General features: G+C 43.8%; 1 protein-coding gene across 19 annotated transcripts in view; it reads right to left on the bottom strand.

Annotated features, from left to right (window-relative positions):
* The window catches only part of NRCAM (neuronal cell adhesion molecule), a 280,017-nt gene that overhangs the window by 35,837 nt on the left and 224,833 nt on the right, over window positions 1-19,347 (bottom strand). For 12 of the 19 annotated variants that reach the window (XM_041723226.1, XM_041723232.1, XM_041723228.1 and 9 more), the window contains 8 exons: window positions 12,763-12,906; window positions 10,196-10,307; window positions 8,400-8,566; window positions 8,158-8,305; window positions 6,052-6,176; window positions 5,574-5,603; window positions 3,931-4,032; window positions 58-255 (listed from right to left, as the gene is read on the bottom strand). In XM_041723226.1, the coding sequence (XP_041579160.1) occupies window positions 58-255; window positions 3,931-4,032; window positions 5,574-5,603; window positions 6,052-6,176; window positions 8,158-8,305; window positions 8,400-8,566; window positions 10,196-10,307; window positions 12,763-12,906 (1,026 nt within the window). The remainder of the gene's footprint in view (window positions 1-57; window positions 256-3,930; window positions 4,033-5,573; window positions 5,604-6,051; window positions 6,177-8,157; window positions 8,306-8,399; window positions 8,567-10,195; window positions 10,308-12,762; window positions 12,907-19,347) is intronic. The other 7 variants (XM_041723231.1, XM_041723238.1, XM_041723239.1 and 4 more) reach the window with 1 other exon arrangement.

Here is a 19,347-nt window from a genome sequence, read left to right as displayed (position 1 = left end):
TTTTAACCAGTGGAAAACCTTTCTGTTTTATTTCCTGTCACAGAAGCCCCGTTTTACCTGCAGCTTTAGTCAAATACTGTTCAGAAGCCTCGCTGGGCAAGCTCCTCCCAAGATTGTTGACGGCCATCACTCTGAAGGAGTAGTTCACATAAGGCGACAGCTTCAGCTGGGCTGTGGTCTGCATTCCAGAAACCTCGGTTTGGTGGTGCCATAGCCCTGCTTCGTGCATTGCATCTTCATATTCGATGATGAATTCTGGCCGTGACATACACACACACAGAACCCAAGACAGTGACGTCAGCCACCTGAGGGTAGGCTGCTGGGATAATGAACAGCACACTCTAACAAGAGTAGCCCAACATGAATTATTTCACTTTCAAGAAAAATTCCATAGGAATATCTTGATTTAAGACTTCTATCATTATCCTCAATACTTAAGCATGCCCAATAATATTTGGTATTCTTTCTCTAGCGTGCTGAGTTTAGTTACTTAAAACTGTGCAGAAGGGGTCTCTATAGCCTTAGGAAAAATTAAAATAAATGTGAGATACCACTCTCCACCCAACAGATGGACAGCAATCAAAAAGTGTAACGTACTTTGTTGACTTTTACTCAGGGAAACAAGCATTCTCCTACTTTCGGGGAAGTATAAATCGGCACAACTTCTATAGAGGACAATTTAGAACATCTCACAATATTCAGCTCAGATACCCTTTGATGGATACACAATAATGTCTCTTAAATAAGGATATATAATATATATTTTTCCATAAAGTGGATAAAATGGGATTTTAATAAAGACATTGTTTTTTGTTTGTTTAAACAAACAATTTTATTTTGAATAAATGTGCTCATGCATATGCTCAAGGGCACATGAAAAAAGTCCGCATTACAGCATTGTTTGCAGCTGAACCAAGCTAACTGCAAACAACCTAACCGTTCATCACCAGGACACTGATCAGCTAAATTATGGTATGGCCACATGGTAGAATATTCTGCAGCTGTAAAAGCTGAGGAGGGCTTCTCCATATGCCACTGAAATGGAATGATTTCTGAAATACATTGTTAAGTACAATCAAGTAGGGTATAGAACAGTGTGGAACACTTGGGTAAGAGCACAAAGATGTACTGTAACATACACACGCACGTGAATGCTTGAATATACACAGACTACCTCCCAGGGTATACACACTAATAACACCGGTTGTCATGGGGGAAGTGGGAATTAGAGGTGGGAGGAAGACCTGCTTTTCAGTGCATACTCTTCTGCATCTACTAAAACTTTGTGGCATGTACATGTTTTACCCTGCTGAAAAAAAATGGGTATTTAGCTATATATGAGTTGCCTACTAATGTGCCATGTACCATCATATGAGTCACAGATACAAAGATGAAGTAGAAATGCTCTGTGTTGCAGAGCTCTGAAGCTAAGTAGCCCGAGTCTGCCTTATTTTTAAAAAGATTTTATTAATTTACTTGAGAGAGAGCTAGAGCGAGAGAGATTGAGAGAGAGAGAATGCACAGAGAGAGAGGGTGAAGCAGGCTCCCCACTGAACAGGGAGGGAGCCTGACACAGGGCTTGATCCCAGGACCCTGAAATCACGACCCAAGCCAAAAACAGACACTTAACTGACTGAGCCACCCATGCGCCCTCCTCAAGTTTGCTTTCACGGACTGGTGACCTCCAGTCTCATAAACTGGTGACTTGCACATTTATATCGGCAGCCCCTGCCTCTCCCTTGAACTGCACACTTGAACTCGAACTTCACTGACTCGACACATCCCCCTGCTTTTCTAGCACAGCACGGCAGACCAGTTATGGCCAAGAGTGATCCCGATCTTCCTCCCCAGCTCAAAACCTTGAAACTCATCTTGTATCCCCAACTTCTTTCATACTCTCCAATGTTTTGTTGGCTGTACCTTGAAAACATGCAAAATCTGACCACTCTCCACACCTCCGTCCCTCTCAGCTCTATTCCAAGCCACCATTCTCTCTCGTGTGAATCACTGCATGACCTCCCCAATGCACGAATACCCCAGATTTCCTCAGCTCATGGTACATGTAGTGTCTCAGTAATTTTCTTCATGGTTTCCTTCAGCCAAAAGAAATATCTAACATTTCCATGTAAGTAGTTAGGTCCATACAACTCAATAAATATTCACATCTTCATGACTTAAAACCTACTCGGCATTGCATAGCTCTTCAAGCCTTGTGAAGAGATTAGATATCACCTTCCTCATTCCCTGTTACTCACTCATTTTCATGGGGTACTTGCTTTTTGCCACAGCAAAGGCTTTGGGGACAGGGCATCATCACAATATGGTACTGAAATATCACATGGGAACTATAAACCACCTGAAGCTCATATTTCATGTGGTGTCAGACAGATGTGACTGCATTTTTTAACATCAAAATTTAAAAATCAAAAACTTAAAGCATATCTCAAGGCATCCTTGTAAGTTTGCTGAGGTTCTCTGGGTGTATTTCATAGACAGCTGTGGTCCTACCTGGTCTCCCTGTCTCCCTGCTTCCCCTCTTGTTCTTCTATAGACCATTTTCACTTTTTTTAAAAAAAAGATTTACTTATATATTTGAGAGAGAGAGAGAGAGAGAGAGAGAGAGAGAGAGAGAGAGAGAGCTAGCACATGAGTGGGAGGGACAGAGGGAAATGGAGAGAGAATCTCAAGCAGACTCTGCACTGAGTGTGGAGCCCAACATGGGGCTTGATCTCATGACCCTGAGATCATGGTCTGAGCTGAAACCAAGAGTCCAATGTTCAACCGACTGTACCACTAGACCATTTTCAATAGAATAGCCAGAACGATCTTTTAGTCACTCCTCTACCTAAATCCCTCCAATGACTTCCAACCCTTCCTATGGCCTACAAGACCTGCCCAGTTCACATTCCACCCTTTAGTTGCTACAGGGAGAGCGTGGCCTCATGGGCGCACTGCAGCAGATCCCTGGGGGAAGTGCAGCTGAAGGAGCCTGCCATCAACACTCCTTTTGGTGGGTTCTCTTCTGAGGGAGATCTGAGTTCTGTGTGTGTGTGTGTGTGTGTGTGTGTTCTATACATATATGCACAAATACAGTGTATTGCATTTTACATATTATACACATATACATGATATTATATACAACAGCATAATATATTATTATTCATTTTATTTTATTTGTTTCCTCAGCTAAAATATAAGCTCCATAGGAGCAGAGATTTTTGACTGTTTTATTTCAGAAAAATGTCTGGTACGTAATAGGCACTCAATAAATGAATGAATGACTGAATAAATGAAAGAGTAGAAATGCTCTGGAATCTAATGGTATCCTTTTAATATAGGTACAAAGAGTCTCCATGCATCCAAACCAGCCAAATCTGGCTATTGTGTTGAATTAACTGGAAGACTCAGCACAAATGAATGAGGGTTCTGATCAAGGACTGAAAACTCAGTTGAGAAAGGAACACCACTAATATCACAAGATGGAGAGGAGGCTTCTGTTGAATTTCATTGGAAATACTCTGCTTTACCAGCGGGTGCAATACATCAGCATGCATGTCCCTTCAGAGTAATCCAAGGTATGCATCAGAAAGGAATTTAACTTTCCTGCAGCATATGCCTGAAGGTCATAATATATTCCAGGTTTGTGATACTCTCTCAAGTACCTTTTCAGTTTTAAAACTTCTAAGCACCCCTAGAGTCTAATTTCATTAAGCTCTTCAACTAAGTGGCACCCCATCCCAGAGGCTGTCACCAGGAATACCTCAGGCTCTGAAGAGAGGAGAGCTGCATATAGGTCAATGGTTTTGCTCTATTAGTAATGAAGCAGAGAATGCCAGCAAATATCTCTGTAGGCATTTCAGCTGCACGTGATAAAGTGCTCCGGAAATGGTCGTGAAATTTATCAGTGACAAAGACAAGGCTAACACATACTTGTAATAGGGCTGTTGTTGTCATCGCCTGGAGTCCACGACAACTGAACACTTTTGTCGAGTTGATCCGTCAATTCTAAATCAAACGGAGGATTTGGGACATCTGTAGGCCAAACACATACACCACCGTTAACCATCCATTCTTCTGGGGTTCTCCTTCACTCGTGATACTTTTCACAGGGGGTGCATCTTAAAGACACAGCACACTTAATGGTCAATGAGCATGCATCTGAAATGAAATGGGAGCCACTGAGGTTGCTGGGAACACACAAGCACACCCATGACAGCCCATTAATGAGTTCTGCTTGTTCCTTTTTCAAATGAAACCAAATCGTCTGTGACCAAAACCAGTGAGATGGGCACACGTGGTTCACCAGCACTCTCAATGTGTCTTCTCATAGACAGGAAGGAGCACAGACAGAAAAAATAATATTGAAGCTTAATTTTTAATGAATGGGAAACAGAGAATGGCAAATGCTAAATGATCAATACAGGCAAATATAATGTGCTGCTTACGAAGACATCAATGTTCTTTCTGAAATGTGTGAAATTACAGATTTTGGAGCTCCTAGAGGATATTTCCATTTTTAGGGGAATTATAGGATTGATGCTCTATAAGAAGGCCCTCAGCATGCATACCTCATGCAGATGCCCAGTATCATAGTCAGGGGGACACATGGGGACACGGTGTGTTTACCCTTGGAGGACACTAGGATACAGACACCTGTTCGGACGAAAGTGTCCCAGAAGGATGTCTGCCTCTTCTAATGGTACGTCGGAGATCCAGAGAGTTAACGTTTCCCTCTGGGCTTTTTTCTGACCTTGCTCTTGGGAGTGATTGTGGCTCTGGGGGAACCAGGGGCCATATAAAAATAGGGGCACTTCTCTCCTATCAGTAAAGAAATAGTAAATGTCTACCAAGGGCAGTTGTTCTATGGCATAACTAATGATACTATGTAAAATCCAGGTGAGTTTATGCCATAAAATTATTTACATGTTTATAGGCTCATATAAACATGAGAATTCTGGAAATAATTTCTGATTTATTTCCCAGACCTAGAAAAATCACTCAACCTGGAAACGCCTCCTTTTGATCCTTCTTTAGTGACTTATGTTTTTTAACATGATGAGTTTTTTTTCTCTAAGACCAAGGTCAAATGTTTTAAACATCTATTGTTTCCCACATGAATTTCTTGAAAATGGAATCTCCAAACGTGTATGCTTCCAGAACGACATTTAATAGACTGAAATAAAAACCTAATTTGTGGGATGATATTTGAGATCATCCTTTTTTGTTCTACAAACTGTGGGGGACAGCGTTTGATAAAGCACTAGGCTATTTTACGGGGAAATTATACCAAAGAGGGACCTTTATTAAATTAAATGACTTTATAATAATACATGAAACATTTAGGCACAGTGGTAACACACCCAGTGAAACATTCCAGAGCTATAATGAAGAAACGACATGTAGTAGTAAATGGGCAACAGAACAGAACATTGGATAGAGCTCTCGTCCTTAAAAATCACAATGATATGGTAGAAAAAAGAGAGCAAAAAAAAAAGAGAGAGAACAATTATTATTATTTTTGCAAATGTGAACTCGTTCAACAGAACACAGAGAAAGAAGACTCATTAGTTTACCGTAAATAGGAGCTGGAGTTGGAGTAGGAGCTAGAAAGGACATTAATACAAAGGATTTTAATCAAAATTAGTAATGGAAAGATCTAAGATAGCACAAGAAGACATTGACCGTGATTAAGATTCTAAAACTAAGCTTAGCTGTGGGAGATGGCACTGAGAAACATGCAGTAACAATTTAGCAGGTGGGTAGAGGGGGAGATCCTTCAATTTTAAATAAAAGTATGTGATTCCTCCTGATTTCCTTATAAATATATCACTAACATGCACAAGCATCATTGTATTCCAGTGCTGCTACCGTAGTATATTTATACTGAAATTACTGCCTCAAAGGCATCTTTCAAAGAAGACAAATGTAGGTATTTAACTCACCTACAAAATTGTAAAGCTCTAACAAGCAGACATATACTACGGACACTTTTCCTTTCGACCTAGCAAGGGTGGCCTAGCAACACTGTGCAGTGTGAGTTCTAGATCTTACCAACGACGCTCAGCACAGCACTGGCCGAAACATTGTCCAGAGTTGTGTTGGCCACACATGTGTAGGTGCCACCGTCGTTGTCCCTTACATCAGCCACCACCAAATGGTCCTTGTCAACAGTGAATCTATGAAGAAAACAGGTTCAGAGCAGGTGAAATGGACATCCAGCCACACATGATGGATGGCTGCTTTGCTGGCATGAAAGAAACTGAATTTGAAAACAAGAGGGAGATGGCAAACATTTGCAGCTCTTTAGAGCAAAAATCCAAAAAATATGTATCACTTTGATCATGATTAAAGCTGAAAAATTATTAGAATGGATCAGAACCTTGGGTTAGAAGGGATGGATGTCAAGTCACCTGGCCAGTGGCTTTCGAGCATGCCTCTGGAGTTTTCGGGGCTTCCCTGAAGACCAGGGGCACGCAGAGGTGAGGTGGGGGTAGCTGCGTCACCCTTACTAGCAGGCTCTCCTGGGCTTCTGCTGCTAAGAAACATTTGGACGCCACTCAGCCGGCTCCATTTCTAACCTAGTGTATATTTTATTTATTATTATTTTTTAAAAAATATTTATTTATTTATTTATTATTTATTTATTTATTTATTTATTTATTTATTTGAGACATAGGCAGTGGGAGAAGCAGGCTCCCTGCAGGGAGCACGATGCAGGACTTTATCCTAGGACCCCGCGATCAAACCCTGAGCCGAAGGTAGACGCTCAACCACTGAGCCACCAGGTGCCCCTAAAAAATTTATTATTGACTGTGAAAATTTTGTGCCACTTTTCCCGCATGCATAAACTCTCAAGGGGTAAGTAAGTGCAAAGAATAGTATTGACTTTATCAGAGGAGACAAGATGACTTCGACCAACAAGCACCACCAAGAGTTCTCTAGAGGTTACTGGCTGGCATGAGAAATTACTCAGTAGGTCAAAAATCCATGTAAATTGGATTCATGCATGATTTTAACAAGGATGCATAAATCATTCACTGTCTTTTCAGGGAATTTCCAAGCTGAAGCTTTAGCCACCTTAACTCAACGGGCATTTCTTCCTACTTCCTTCTCTCATTTTTACCAACTCAGATTCCACAAATAAAACCAGCCAGCTGGGCGGCACCTGCGTGGCTCAGTCGGTTAAACATCTGCTTTCAGCTCATGATTCCGGGGTCCTAGGATGGAGCCCCACATCGGGCTCCCTGCTCAGCCCAGAGCCTGCTTCTCCCTCTCCTGCTACCCCTCCCCCTGCTTGTGCTCTCTCACTCACTCTCTCTCTCTCAAATAAATAAATAAAATCTTTTATAAAAAAAAAGCCTGGCCAGCTGGAGTTATAGAATTAGATGGAAACCCAGGGTATAGAAGAGAAAGCCACTTTTTTTTTTTTTTTTTTAAGGAGCCGTCCAGCAACAGGCGCTGCTTAGGCACACTTGGAAGCAAGCCACACAGAGCATTTCCACCAGCACACGGCATTTCTTCCACCAGGGGCCTCCGTGACAGCTAAGATTCATGTGGGTCAGCTCCATATCAATTCCTTCAAATTGAGGCTTCACATGGAAAATCGGTATGACTTTTCTTTCATTCCAAGCTCAAGGACCACAACACGTTTAGGCTCTTTTAAATACTTTACCTGTTTTTTCTTCTCCCTTCTCTTTCTACTGGCTTTAAGAGAAATCAAAAGAAAATACCCCATCCAAATAAAAGCTGGTGTCCTTTAAAATACCGACAAGGATTTAAGCGCACTCTACTGATTAAAGTGATCGCATTTCTGCTCATTTGCAGAATGGTAACGAAAACATCTGTCGAGACTTCACTGTACAAGGTAGCGAACAATGGAAGGCATCCGAGCCCTGAAAGGTTTCTCCCATCCTGAATTACACAGGAGACCAACACACAAAGATAGACAGACATTCTCAGGGTCTGATTTCAACAACTCGATACCTTTTTTTAGGTCTGCACATTTTGCAGCAGGGAGAAAATGCACTTTTTTATTTGGAGAGAGCGGATCTCAGAAACTTTGAAAACATCCCCGCTAAGTCACTCCACAGTAAACCTTTAGTTCACAGCAGCTCAAAGAGGCAGGGAAGAGAAAGGCAAGAAATGGTCTTCAAATACCTTCCGTCATTGGGCAGCTCACCGTTGTCCTTCAGCCACGTGATGGTGGGGATCAAAGTGTGATCGTGTTTCACTTTGCATTCGAAGGACACTGTGCTCCCTCTTTGCACCACTGCATACTCAGGCTGTTTAATGATCCTCGTGGCATCTAAAAATCAGCTATCGTTACCCATTGCCAAAGCTGAAGAATTTGTTCAAAGTCACGTCATACTTGGAAAAAAACGTCATCACCTCTGGCTTACCTTTGACTTCCAAGTGAACTTCGTTCTTTGCCACGCCTAATTTATTCCTTGCAACACACGTGTAAGTTCCTGTACTGTCCTTTTGGGCCACGGGAATTTCCAAAGTCCCATTTTCATGTAAAACATAAATATCTTCATGAAGAGCACTGCCTTTGGCTCCTTTGAACCTTCATTGCAGAAATGATCACCGTGGGAATAAAAAAAATCATAATTTGAAACTGATTTCAAAAAATGCCACATGTGAGGTCAACACATGATGATCTACGTCATAGTATAGATGGAGACATTTGGAATCTGCACAAGACATTTGGAATTTCGTGCACGTAAATCAGTGGGGTCAGTGTAAGGCAGGATGTTTAAAACTGGAAAATTTAATGAGAAATGGTGCTTGAAGCATTAGGGTGACAATATGAAATACTTGAACAGTAACGTTCTGTATCAGATTCATATTTAATACACACTGGTTATTACAGAGGTTCTAGAAGCTCAATAACTGGTTATTACCCAGTCTATCTCCCCATAGGTGACAAAACAGGAGAAATGAAGATGGATCTTTTTTTGTTTTACCTTTTCTTCCTCCTGGGACATATCTGTAAGTTCATCTGCAGGCTATAGTCCCAAAGCCATCTTGATGAGAAGATATTTGATTTGAATTCTAAAGAGTTTTTTATTCATACGCATAGGAAAATATCCAGGGAAGAAGAATGATAAAGCATGTATGTAAAGTATGTGTTCATACAGCTTCCTGCTTGCTGTCAGATACAAGTGGGGACAGATAAAACCAGTGACTCAAAGTCAACCTAGGCTAAATGTTAACTTGGAGACCTCGATTAGGATGCCACCTGCCCAGGCTTGGTGTTTCTCCTCTCTCTGGCTAAGGTGGAGACCTGGGGAGACCGTGCTTAATCCTACACCTGGCTTCGTTCTCAAGCTGGTTGGGGGAGCCCAGCTTAGTGTCTGCTTGGTCCCTGACTGACTGGCTGACCATCAGTAACAGAATGTTCTAGTTTTCTTTCACTCTAAGCTGCTGCCTATCCTTGCCTTGCGCCCCCTAGCTCACGCTAAAGAAAGCAAGCAAAGGGGATAACCAGTACCTCTACCAGGAGTGGCATTCAACCAGGGATGGTTTAATGTGAAGAGTGAAAGGACATGAGGGGATTCCTGGGTGGCGCAGTGGTTTGGCGCCTGCCTTTGGCCCAGGGCGTGATCCTGGAGGCCCGGGATCGAATCCCATGTCGGGCTCCCGGTGCATGGAGCCTGCTTCTCCCTCTGCCTATGTCTCTGCCTCTCTCTCTTTCTCTCTCTGTGTGTGACTATCATAAATAAATTAAAAAAAAATTGAAAGGACATGAGCGAGCTTGGCTGGATCCAAGCTGGAAAGCTCAGGTGGGAGAGTTACCAACAATGAACGTGGGGGGAAACATTCTGGTTTTGAGCTTCTAGAACCTCTCCTCGACCCCGAAGGATACTTTATGATCGAGGAATGTCCCAGCCACCATTCTTTGTGAAGTCCCAGTGATGCCCACAGCATTGTAATATACGGCAACCTTAAATTTCTAAAAAATATACGTCCATACACCTCTGTGCTGGACAAAGGGTGCTGCTGAACAGACTGCCCATGGAGGAGTATTTAGCACAGAGCAAGCAGTTACTACACATTTATGAAGGAAATTAGTATTAATAGTATGGTGGAGTCTATACGGTTGGCTCTCTGACTAAATAAAAACTTAACACACAGAGAAATGTGAAGGCTTTAGCAAATGTAAATATTAAAAATGAATAGAGCCATTACTCACCACTCGATGGTAGGCAGAGGAGACCCAAAGAAGGCACAATCTAGCAAAGCCGGCCTGTCTGCAATGACTTGGTAGAGTGTATTTGCAGATGTAAGGATTCGTGGTGGCTCAGCTAAGAAGTTTAGAAAGGTAAAGTACATATTAAAATAAAATCAACATTTAGGCTCAGCATGTATTTTTCTGTATTTGAAGGCCATTTAGGTTCATAGTAAAGCATAACCAATATGTCCCTCTCCTTACATTCTCTAGCAGGTAGGACACCGTCAGCCCTCAACAAGTTTTCTCCTTCTGCTTCATATCCCACATCTTTCTCAGGCCCAGTATTTTAGTGACTTATTTATCTATATGTCCTACTATATACTGTGAGTCCCTTGCAGGCAGGGAATGGGGCTTTTATTGTTTTCTTCCCAGAAACTAGGTCAGTATCTGGCATGAAAATAATGGCCGAGTACCTCTTTGTTAAGTGATTGGTCCATCCTAACCCTGGGGTTATGATAGGGGTGGGTGGGTAGGAGTCGGTGGCAAGCACACAAACTGGCAGAAAGGAGCAGAGTGTGGATGACCGAAACACAGAACAAGAAATCAAAACCGCCTCCTAAACATCCAGCAACACTGTAAGTGTGCTCAGCTCTGCATGTGATTTACTGACCTCTATTTCAAATATGAGGGAAAAAATACCAAGTACTGGTTGGCTTCCTGACTTTAATTTCATTTGAGAGGGAGCCTACTACACTTAAAGAGTTGAAATGCAATTCTCTGGCACCACGAAAACAGTTCTCACATAAAATTTTAATAAATCTGATGTTCTGGTGGTTTGGTCCAGTATGAGGAAAAGAACGTTCACATAAATCACCCATCTCATGCAGAGGACCTGAATAAAGATTTTTCCAAAGAAGACATACAGACGGCCAACAGACACATGAAAAGATGCTCAATGTCACTCGTCATCAGGGAAATGTAAATCAAGACCACAATGAGATATTACTTCATGCCTGTTGGAATGGCTAAAATCAGGAAGATAAGAAACAATAGGTGTTGGCAGGGATGTAGAGAAAAAGGAACCCTTGTGCACTGCTGGTGGGAATGTAAACTAGTGCAGCCACTGTGGAAAACAATCTGGAGGTGACTCAGAACATTAAAAATAGAAATATTGTATGATCCCATAACTCCACTATTGGGAATTGACCCAAGGAAAGCAAAAACACTAACTCAAAGAGATACATACACTCCTGTGTTTGCTGCAGCATTGTTTACAATAGCCAAGAGATGGAAGCAACCTAAGAGGTCGTCAATAGACAAATGAATAAGGAAAATATGATGTGTGTGTGTGGATGCGCACGAGTGTGTGCATGGGATATTACACAGCCATAAAAAGGATGAGACGGTGCCATTTCAGACAACATGGATGAACCTAGATAGTGTTATGATAAGTGAAATTAGACCGAGAAAGACAAAAACCATATGATCCCACTCCTAGCCCTTAAGTGGAATCTATTTTTTTTAATAATAAATTTATTTTTATTGGTGTTCAATTTACCAACATACAGAATAACACCCAGTGCTCATCCCGTCAAGTGCCCCCCTCAGTGCCCGTCACACATTCACCCCCACCCCCTGCCCTCCCCTCTTTCCACCACCCCTAGTTCGTTTCCCAGAGTTAGTAGTTTAAGTGGAATCTAAATAAATAAATAAACAAACAAACAAGCCAAAAGCAGGATCAGGGCTATACATAATGATGGCTGCCAGAGGTGAGGAGGATAAGGAGTTGAGCAAAATGGCTGAAAGGGAGCGGGAAAGACAGGCCTCCAGTTATGGAATGGCTAAGTCCTGGGAGTAGAAAGCAGAGCATAAGGAATGCATCAATGATACTGCAATTGTGTTGTATCACCATTGCACTAGGACAGATGGCAGCTTCACTTGTGAGCACGGCGTAATGTACACACTTGTCAGATCACTAATTTGTACACCTGAAACTAGTATAACATCGTGTGTCAACTATATTCAAAAACCAAGACCAAAACACCAACATTTCAGAAGATGTTGAGAGTACCACAGTTTTCTAAGCAAATTATTAAGAATAAATAACTCTACATCTGTGACGAGGATAAAGGCCATACATCATGACTGATGATTTCTTTTTTAAAAATCAAAGTCATGGAATTGTTGTTGACCTTCGAGGTTTCTAGAGATGGAATGGCAGTAACATCCAGTTCCCAATAGCAGATTAATGGTCTTTCCCTTTGAGGGTTTGACACTTACCCTTAACCATCTGTTGAACACCAATAAAAAATTTATTTATTAAAAAAAAAACCATCTGTGGGTGGAGTCTGACTCTGATTACTTCTACAATGAACAATTTGCCACCATAAAACTACGTTATGCAAGAACATGACGGCCAGAGTACCATACCCTTTAGGGCGAGGTTTGTATCTCACCCATCTTCATATATGCCTGCAGCTCCAAGTCCTCTGTGCATGGCACATAGCAGATGCTCGCTGTATTTTTGCTGAGAACAGCAGTAATTAATTGAAGTTGCCACGTCTTTATTTAATAAGGGGAGAGCTTACCTAGCACATTTACAAATGCATTTGCCAGTAAATATCCATATTCGTTAGAGGCATTGCACTGATACACTGCACTTGATCTTTCTTGAACGTTTGAAAAAATGATGGTATCGCCATCTATTTTTCTGCTGGGGTCATCAGGAGCAACTGTTTGGGTGTAAAAATACAAAACATATATTTATTTCTCTTTGCTTAAAAGAGGTAAAGTGTGAGGTCTACACTGTAGTAAGTAGAATGAAAGTACACGCTAATTGAGGTGCAGGCAGTTAGAAGGAAACCGAGAACCCAGGCAGAAAGCATAGTTTTCCCTCCTCTGACTTCAGTTATCACTTATCAGCACGTTATGCTCGATGCTCATTCGGTCCTACGTGGATTGCTTCTGTAAAAATGAATGTTCTTTTGTGAGATCTGGGGTGGCGGGGTAAAAGCACAGGTTAGGTGAAACAGGAATACAGATTTGGGAAAGCATTGCCTTGCTCACAAAGAAACTGGTTCTTCACAAGGAGGAAAGTTCACTATCGAGAGGAGACAGCAAACGCCAAAAATCTAGAAACCCTCTGGTGCAGCCAAACCTGTGCCCTTAACAAGCCTCTTGTTGAATGAATCAGATAAATCAATAACATAAAGAAATATATGGGGCCCATCATGGAATGTGAAAACATTTATTTTCCCCTGTCAGAAATTCCTGAGGTGGAGACAGAAACAAATCATGTGAAATTATGTATTTTTCAGCGAAATCTCTCAAGAATTTATTAAAAAAAAAAAAAAAAAGGCAGGGCCAGGACTGTTCCTCACCAGAGTGGAATGGAATGGAACAGGGGGAGTAACATACTATTCGAGAACAGTCCAGGTCATGCCTACCAGTGCATGGAAGCGCTGTGCTCCTGGAGATACATTCCCATCTGTGAGTGCTACACCCCAGGCTGTAACCCTACGGTGCTTTAAGAGCACTCCAAGGGCTGAGGTGTCTGCCTCAGCACGCCGATCAAAATCAACACTGCTTAACAGCACCCTTTCTCCCAAATCTCCTCTTGCAACTTGACCCACTTAAGAAGGCTTTGCTTCCATTCCAAAATGCGGTACTTTTGTCTTTGATGACAGGCAAAGGATTGTACATCGAAAGCGAATTTATCACGGCATGTAGATGCCTTGATCCCTTGCAAATCTCAAATATTTGGTTCATCTGCAGTGTATTAGCTCACTTTCATACGAGTACACCGAACTCCAGTCATTCAGCCTTGTTTTGGTGCACGGATCCAGAGCTGCCCCTCACTCGCGCTGTATTCCCTTCCTGCGGCTGCAGTAACAAGTTACAGAATTAGTGGCTTAAAACCACCTACATCTGCCGACTGAGAGTTCTGTGTGTGGTGGCTCGACACTCCGATCGCAATCAATAATAGCTGCCTTATAACATCACCTTAGATACTCCAGTCAGTTCGTCCGGTGATAGGATCCTTTGAGTTGGCTTCTTAGCTCCTATCTGCTGTTTACGACTCTAAACATTACAAAATGCTTTAAGACAACGTTCTTCCAACTGGAAGATAAATACAAGTTCTGATTCCTTTAATAGGATACAGATTTCTTCAATTCATGACAGCAGGTGGGGGGAGTGGGAAGGGGGGTGCATCTGGATGGCTCAGGGTGTGACCCCGGGGTCCTGGGATAGAGTCCTGCATCGGATTCCTGCATCTCCCTCTGCCTATGTCTCTGCCTTTCTCTCTGTGTCTCTCATGAATAAATAAATAAAATATTTTAAAAAATACATGACAGCAGAGGACAGAAATGCCATACTGACCTGGAAGCAGAGCACAGGTGTGACCAACCGCCAGTTACCCTGAGACTGCAGTGTACCCCGGGGCCACCCACGTTCCTTGTCCCAGACCCCAAGTCTAGTATCCCTGGGGCCTTTCTGACTCACTCACTCTCGGTGATGCCCATCCAAGCAAGGCTCATGGAACAGAGCAGGGGTTCTAGCATCTCCTTCTCTGTCAAATTATTATCAGTAGCTTTGAACCCAGGTCGGTGTTGGGCCACTCTGGGGGACTCTTGGCGCCCAGCATTCTGATGGTACCTCTGCAGACATGCCAGGTGGTGGAGGCGAGGAATGCAATGCTCTGGGAGGACGCCAGGCTGAATCTCTGTAGCTGTGTGAGGACGGCTCCTCACGTTCCTTGAGTATACAGAGCTCTTAAGAGTTATACCACCACATGAGGTCTAATGGGTATAGAGCACCAGGTTTACAAGATGAGAAAGTTCCAGAGATCTATTCAACATTGATATGAATATACGTAACCCTGCTGAACCATACACTTAAAAATGAGCGAGATGGTAAATTTTATGTTACGCGTTCTTTATTTTTGAACTACAATAAAAATCCACCACCTGGATGACCAGCTCCACTAATGAAGCCAGTAGAACAATCTTCCCTCAGTGGGGACTCATGAATCACAATACAAACCATTTTAAGAAGCTTTTAGATATCCCACTCTTGCATTTTTTTCTTGCTACCAATTCCTTTTGATGTTATTCTTTACCTGAAAGGCATTGGATTGAATCTGCCTTATTGCTGCTTAATGGAGCAGTCTTCAAATATTTATCTTTTGGCAGGGTGTTTAGGAATAAAATAAACCCTTCAGGTAAGTGTGGTGAATAAGCTAATTTCTCTCCATGGGGGCCTGGGCTACATTTTCCCTATGCGCTTTAACTAAAGAAACAAACAAACCCAGGAACTGTCACAGTGACATATGGAGGCTCAGTTGGGATTGGACAAAGAAAAAAAAAATCACTGGTGTAGAGCTATTGGAAGCGCTTGGATTCTGTGTGCTGGTTTCGGAGTAGGAGTAACTGTCCAGCCACCAAACCCCAGTTATTCAAAGGAATAATGATTGCCGCTGGGAATAAGCAACTCTGTTTGCTATAAATGAACAACGGGGAAAGAAATCTGAGCGTGGAGTCCTCACCAACGATTAAAAGCTCCAAAGGTAAGGTTCAGAACTGGGGTGATAGCCTTCTAACAATACATTCTTCTATTCTAACTGTCCGGACACAGCTGGCCAAACTGAGAAATGCTTCCAACATTCAGATAATAAGAATAATTAGTGCCACCTTGTATGTCTAGAGGGCTATCAATTTAAAAAAAACATGTTTATATCTATGGGATAATACTTTTATTCCAGAAAGAACTTTGTGCAATGGGTTAACTGGGAAGTGTGTGTGCTGTAAAGGAAAGGTAGAGACTGCAGCACCCGGAGGTTTAACATGAGATGAATGCTCTGACTTTCCAAGGCAGGCTACTTTATAAACATCTCCTTGAAATCTGATGGACGCCTGGGTGGCTCAGTGGTGGAGTGCCTGCCTTCAGCTCAGGGCGTGATCCTGGGGTCCCAGGATTGAGTCCCACATCAGGCTCCCTGCATAGAGCCTGCGTCTCCCTCTGCCTCTTTTTCTGTGTCTCTCATGAATAAATAAATAAAATCTAAAAAAAAAAAAAAAAGAAATCTGAACATTTGGCCACGATGTAGAACACATCTCTGGGTGCAGAGACGAATTTTCCTTCACCACTTATTCCACCCCCCATAAAGGGATGCCAATGGAGCTCTTTACTTTGGAGAAAGGGCAGAGGGGAGAGGCCTGGTGAGTCTTGGGGATATCCCAGACAATGCCTCCAACCTCCTGGCTGCTTATCACGTGTTCCTGGCTTTCAAGCTCTCTCTCTGATGTCAGCCAAATATGTAATTGTGGCAGCAGGAGATCTGTCTATCCTCGGGCCCTTTGTTCCTTCCCTCCTCATCCCTTAGGGAAAAAGGTATCTTTCAACCTAACCATGGTGCGATCTTACATCCGCTGCAGGTAGAAGAATCTGACATCTACCACCACTCCAATAGGGGACCTTAATTAAAGATCAAAGAATTTGGGATCCCTGGGTGGCGCAGCGGTTTAGCGCCTGCCTTTGGCCCAGGGCGTGATCCTGGAGACCCGGGATCGAATCCCACATCGGGCTCCCGGTGCATGGAGCCTGCTTCTCCCTCTGCCTCTCTCTCTCTCTCTCTCTCTCTCATAAATAAATAAATAAAAATTAAAAAAAAAAAAAAGACCTAAGAATTTTAGGCTCTCTGTCACCTCTTAGCATAGGGACAGGATTCGGTGTCCATGGCCTTGGCCTTGCACATTTTCTTCCTGGTCCTTGGTTCTACTTCCACACCCTCCCAGACACTGCGGGTCTCAGAGTAAAGTCAAAGGTCTCTGCAGCTGTGTTCTTTTTCCCGACTCCCAGAGGTTATTTTAAAAATTTTTTTGGTAATTTTAGGCAAGTTCCATATTTAATCACTGTGTTTTGCTTCAAGGAAAATTTAGTCATCTGGCTACGTCTTGGGGCGGGGGTGGGGGGTACCGTGGAACAGAGCTTTGGAAGAGTCTGCGGTTGGACCCCAAACACTTGAGCTAACTCTTCCAGTTTTGTAGGACAGTCGATTCCAGGTCTGAGATGCTGTCACAAATGAGTCATGCTGGACTCTGTTACCAAAGCGTTGGCTTAATCCCTCCCTCTCCTTGCCGTCCCTGGCCACCCTGCTTCTCCGCCGTCCCCACCGCTCCATCGCCGCTGGACGCATCTGTGGGGTGCACAGCTCGGCAAGCTGCAGATGAGAAACAAGCCCATCCCGTGTCTAGAGTGGCCCCCAAACCTCAGCCGTAATTCTGTTTAGGGGTCTCCAGATTCACAGGCTAATTATCAACAGGATGGAAAGGAGGAGAGGCACAAAACTCTTCCAACTTCTAGCGACTTTTTGACATATGTCTTCCTCATTTACTCCTGTTGGATCAGGGGGGGTCAACGAGGTGGAGGCGGGTAGGGTTCCCTTTGAACTTAGCTAGTCAAGGCTCAGCAGAGTCTGTAGGTGGATCAGCTGCTGGGGGTCACGGGGGTGTGGAGTGGGGTGGCCCTGCGGTATCACCGCGCAGAGAGCTACGAGGGTCCCCACCAGGTGCCTCAAGTTCATCATTTGTTAGTAATGAGATCCCACACAATGACCCATGACCTTTCAGCCCAGCCACCAGATGTGGAGGAAGCCACCATTCATGACATTTCATGTCACCTTGGCATAAACGTGCGGCGCCTGCTCGCGACACCACGTGGCAGGCTGGCAGGTCTGGGCCCTGGCTTTGCTGCCGTGCTGCGTGGCATTCCTCTCCTTGCTCGGGGGCACGCCAGAGGTCCAGGGCCCTGGGATGCGTGGGCACTCTAGCATTCTGAGCCACCCTTTGCTCAGCTTCTTGCTGTCCCTCCAGGGGACCCCTGATGCATACTTTTGGGCTGGAAGAAACGAACTAATTTAGAACCTGGTTTGGGAGAGTATGGTCATGCTTTCTGCTCGGGACCTAATCAGATGATTTGGGGATAGAGGAGAGAGGCCCTAACTTGTATCCAGGACCGCTGGCCTGCACCTCCCCTCTCTGCAGGCAGGCCCTTCCCAGTCGATCCTCCCTGCAGATATTTCATTTAAAGGGGAGTGTTTATGACTCCATATCAAAGCCCTTAATACTACCAGAGCGACAAGGCTCCCTGACAGGCACTGCCCTGCCGGGTTTGGATGGACCATGAGCCGAATGGGTCACGATGGAAGATCAGCTTCATTATCTAACCTGTGCATGTTCTTGTGTTGCTGACCCTCTATCTCAATTTCCCCTGCTTCTGACTGCATTCTGGGGCAGAGTCGGGGTAGAGGGGTAGAGGTGGGGGCTGGGGAATGGGGGGCGAGATGGGCAGCCCCTCCTACCATCTCTCCCCCTGAGGCCAGATCTCAGGTGTGCATTAACCTTCTCTAAAGGGCACAGAACTGGGCAGCCCGGGTGGCTCAGCAGTTTAGCGCCGCCTTCAGCCCAGGGTGTGATCCTGGAGACCCTGGGTCGAGTCCCACGTTGGGCTCCCTGCATGGAGCCTGCCCCCTCCCCCTCTCTCTCTCTCTCTCTGTGTCTCTCATAAATCAATCAATCAATCAATCAATCAATCAATCAATAAAGGGCACAGAACCTCCAAGCTGTGAAATGTGCTGCTGCAGTGCTGAGCATGCTCTGCCCTTTACTGCCATCCTGTATGCGTTCCTGGGAAAATCAGATATTGCACCATAAAACTTCTTTACAGTCTGGGCCATATTCCTCTTTTCTCAGTTTCCTCTCACAGCAACAGCTTCCCAATGCACAACCACAAAGTCCTCTCTGTGCTTCTTCCTGGTCCCCATCGTGGTCAAAACTGGGAGTGGAAGTACCCAAGCCCCAATTGCGGGCCTCTTTAGGGTCTGTATTCTCCCAGAAACATATTTCCTGTTACAGTAAACACAGACTGCCTGTTCTAGAGTATCTGACAACTATTGTGTAGCACAACACAAACACATTCCTGATAAAAATCACGGAACTGGGAGCCCTAACTTGGTCTAGACCCCGGGGGATGAGGGTGGGGGGTGAGACCCATGGACCGAGCCACTTAAATCCTGCCAGCAGTTCTCTGATCCCGTCCTAAGGTAAAGACTATTTCAGCAAAGTCAGCCTAACGGACCTTTCTGTTATGGAAAATTAGAGCCCCTTTTTGATTCC

Source organism: Vulpes lagopus, chromosome 11 (genome assembly GCF_018345385.1).
Source record: "Vulpes lagopus strain Blue_001 chromosome 11, ASM1834538v1, whole genome shotgun sequence".
Lineage (NCBI taxonomy): Eukaryota > Metazoa > Chordata > Mammalia > Carnivora > Canidae > Vulpes > Vulpes lagopus.
The sequence above is the reverse complement of the archived record's forward strand: the minus strand, read 5'-3'. Positions and strand labels throughout refer to the sequence as shown.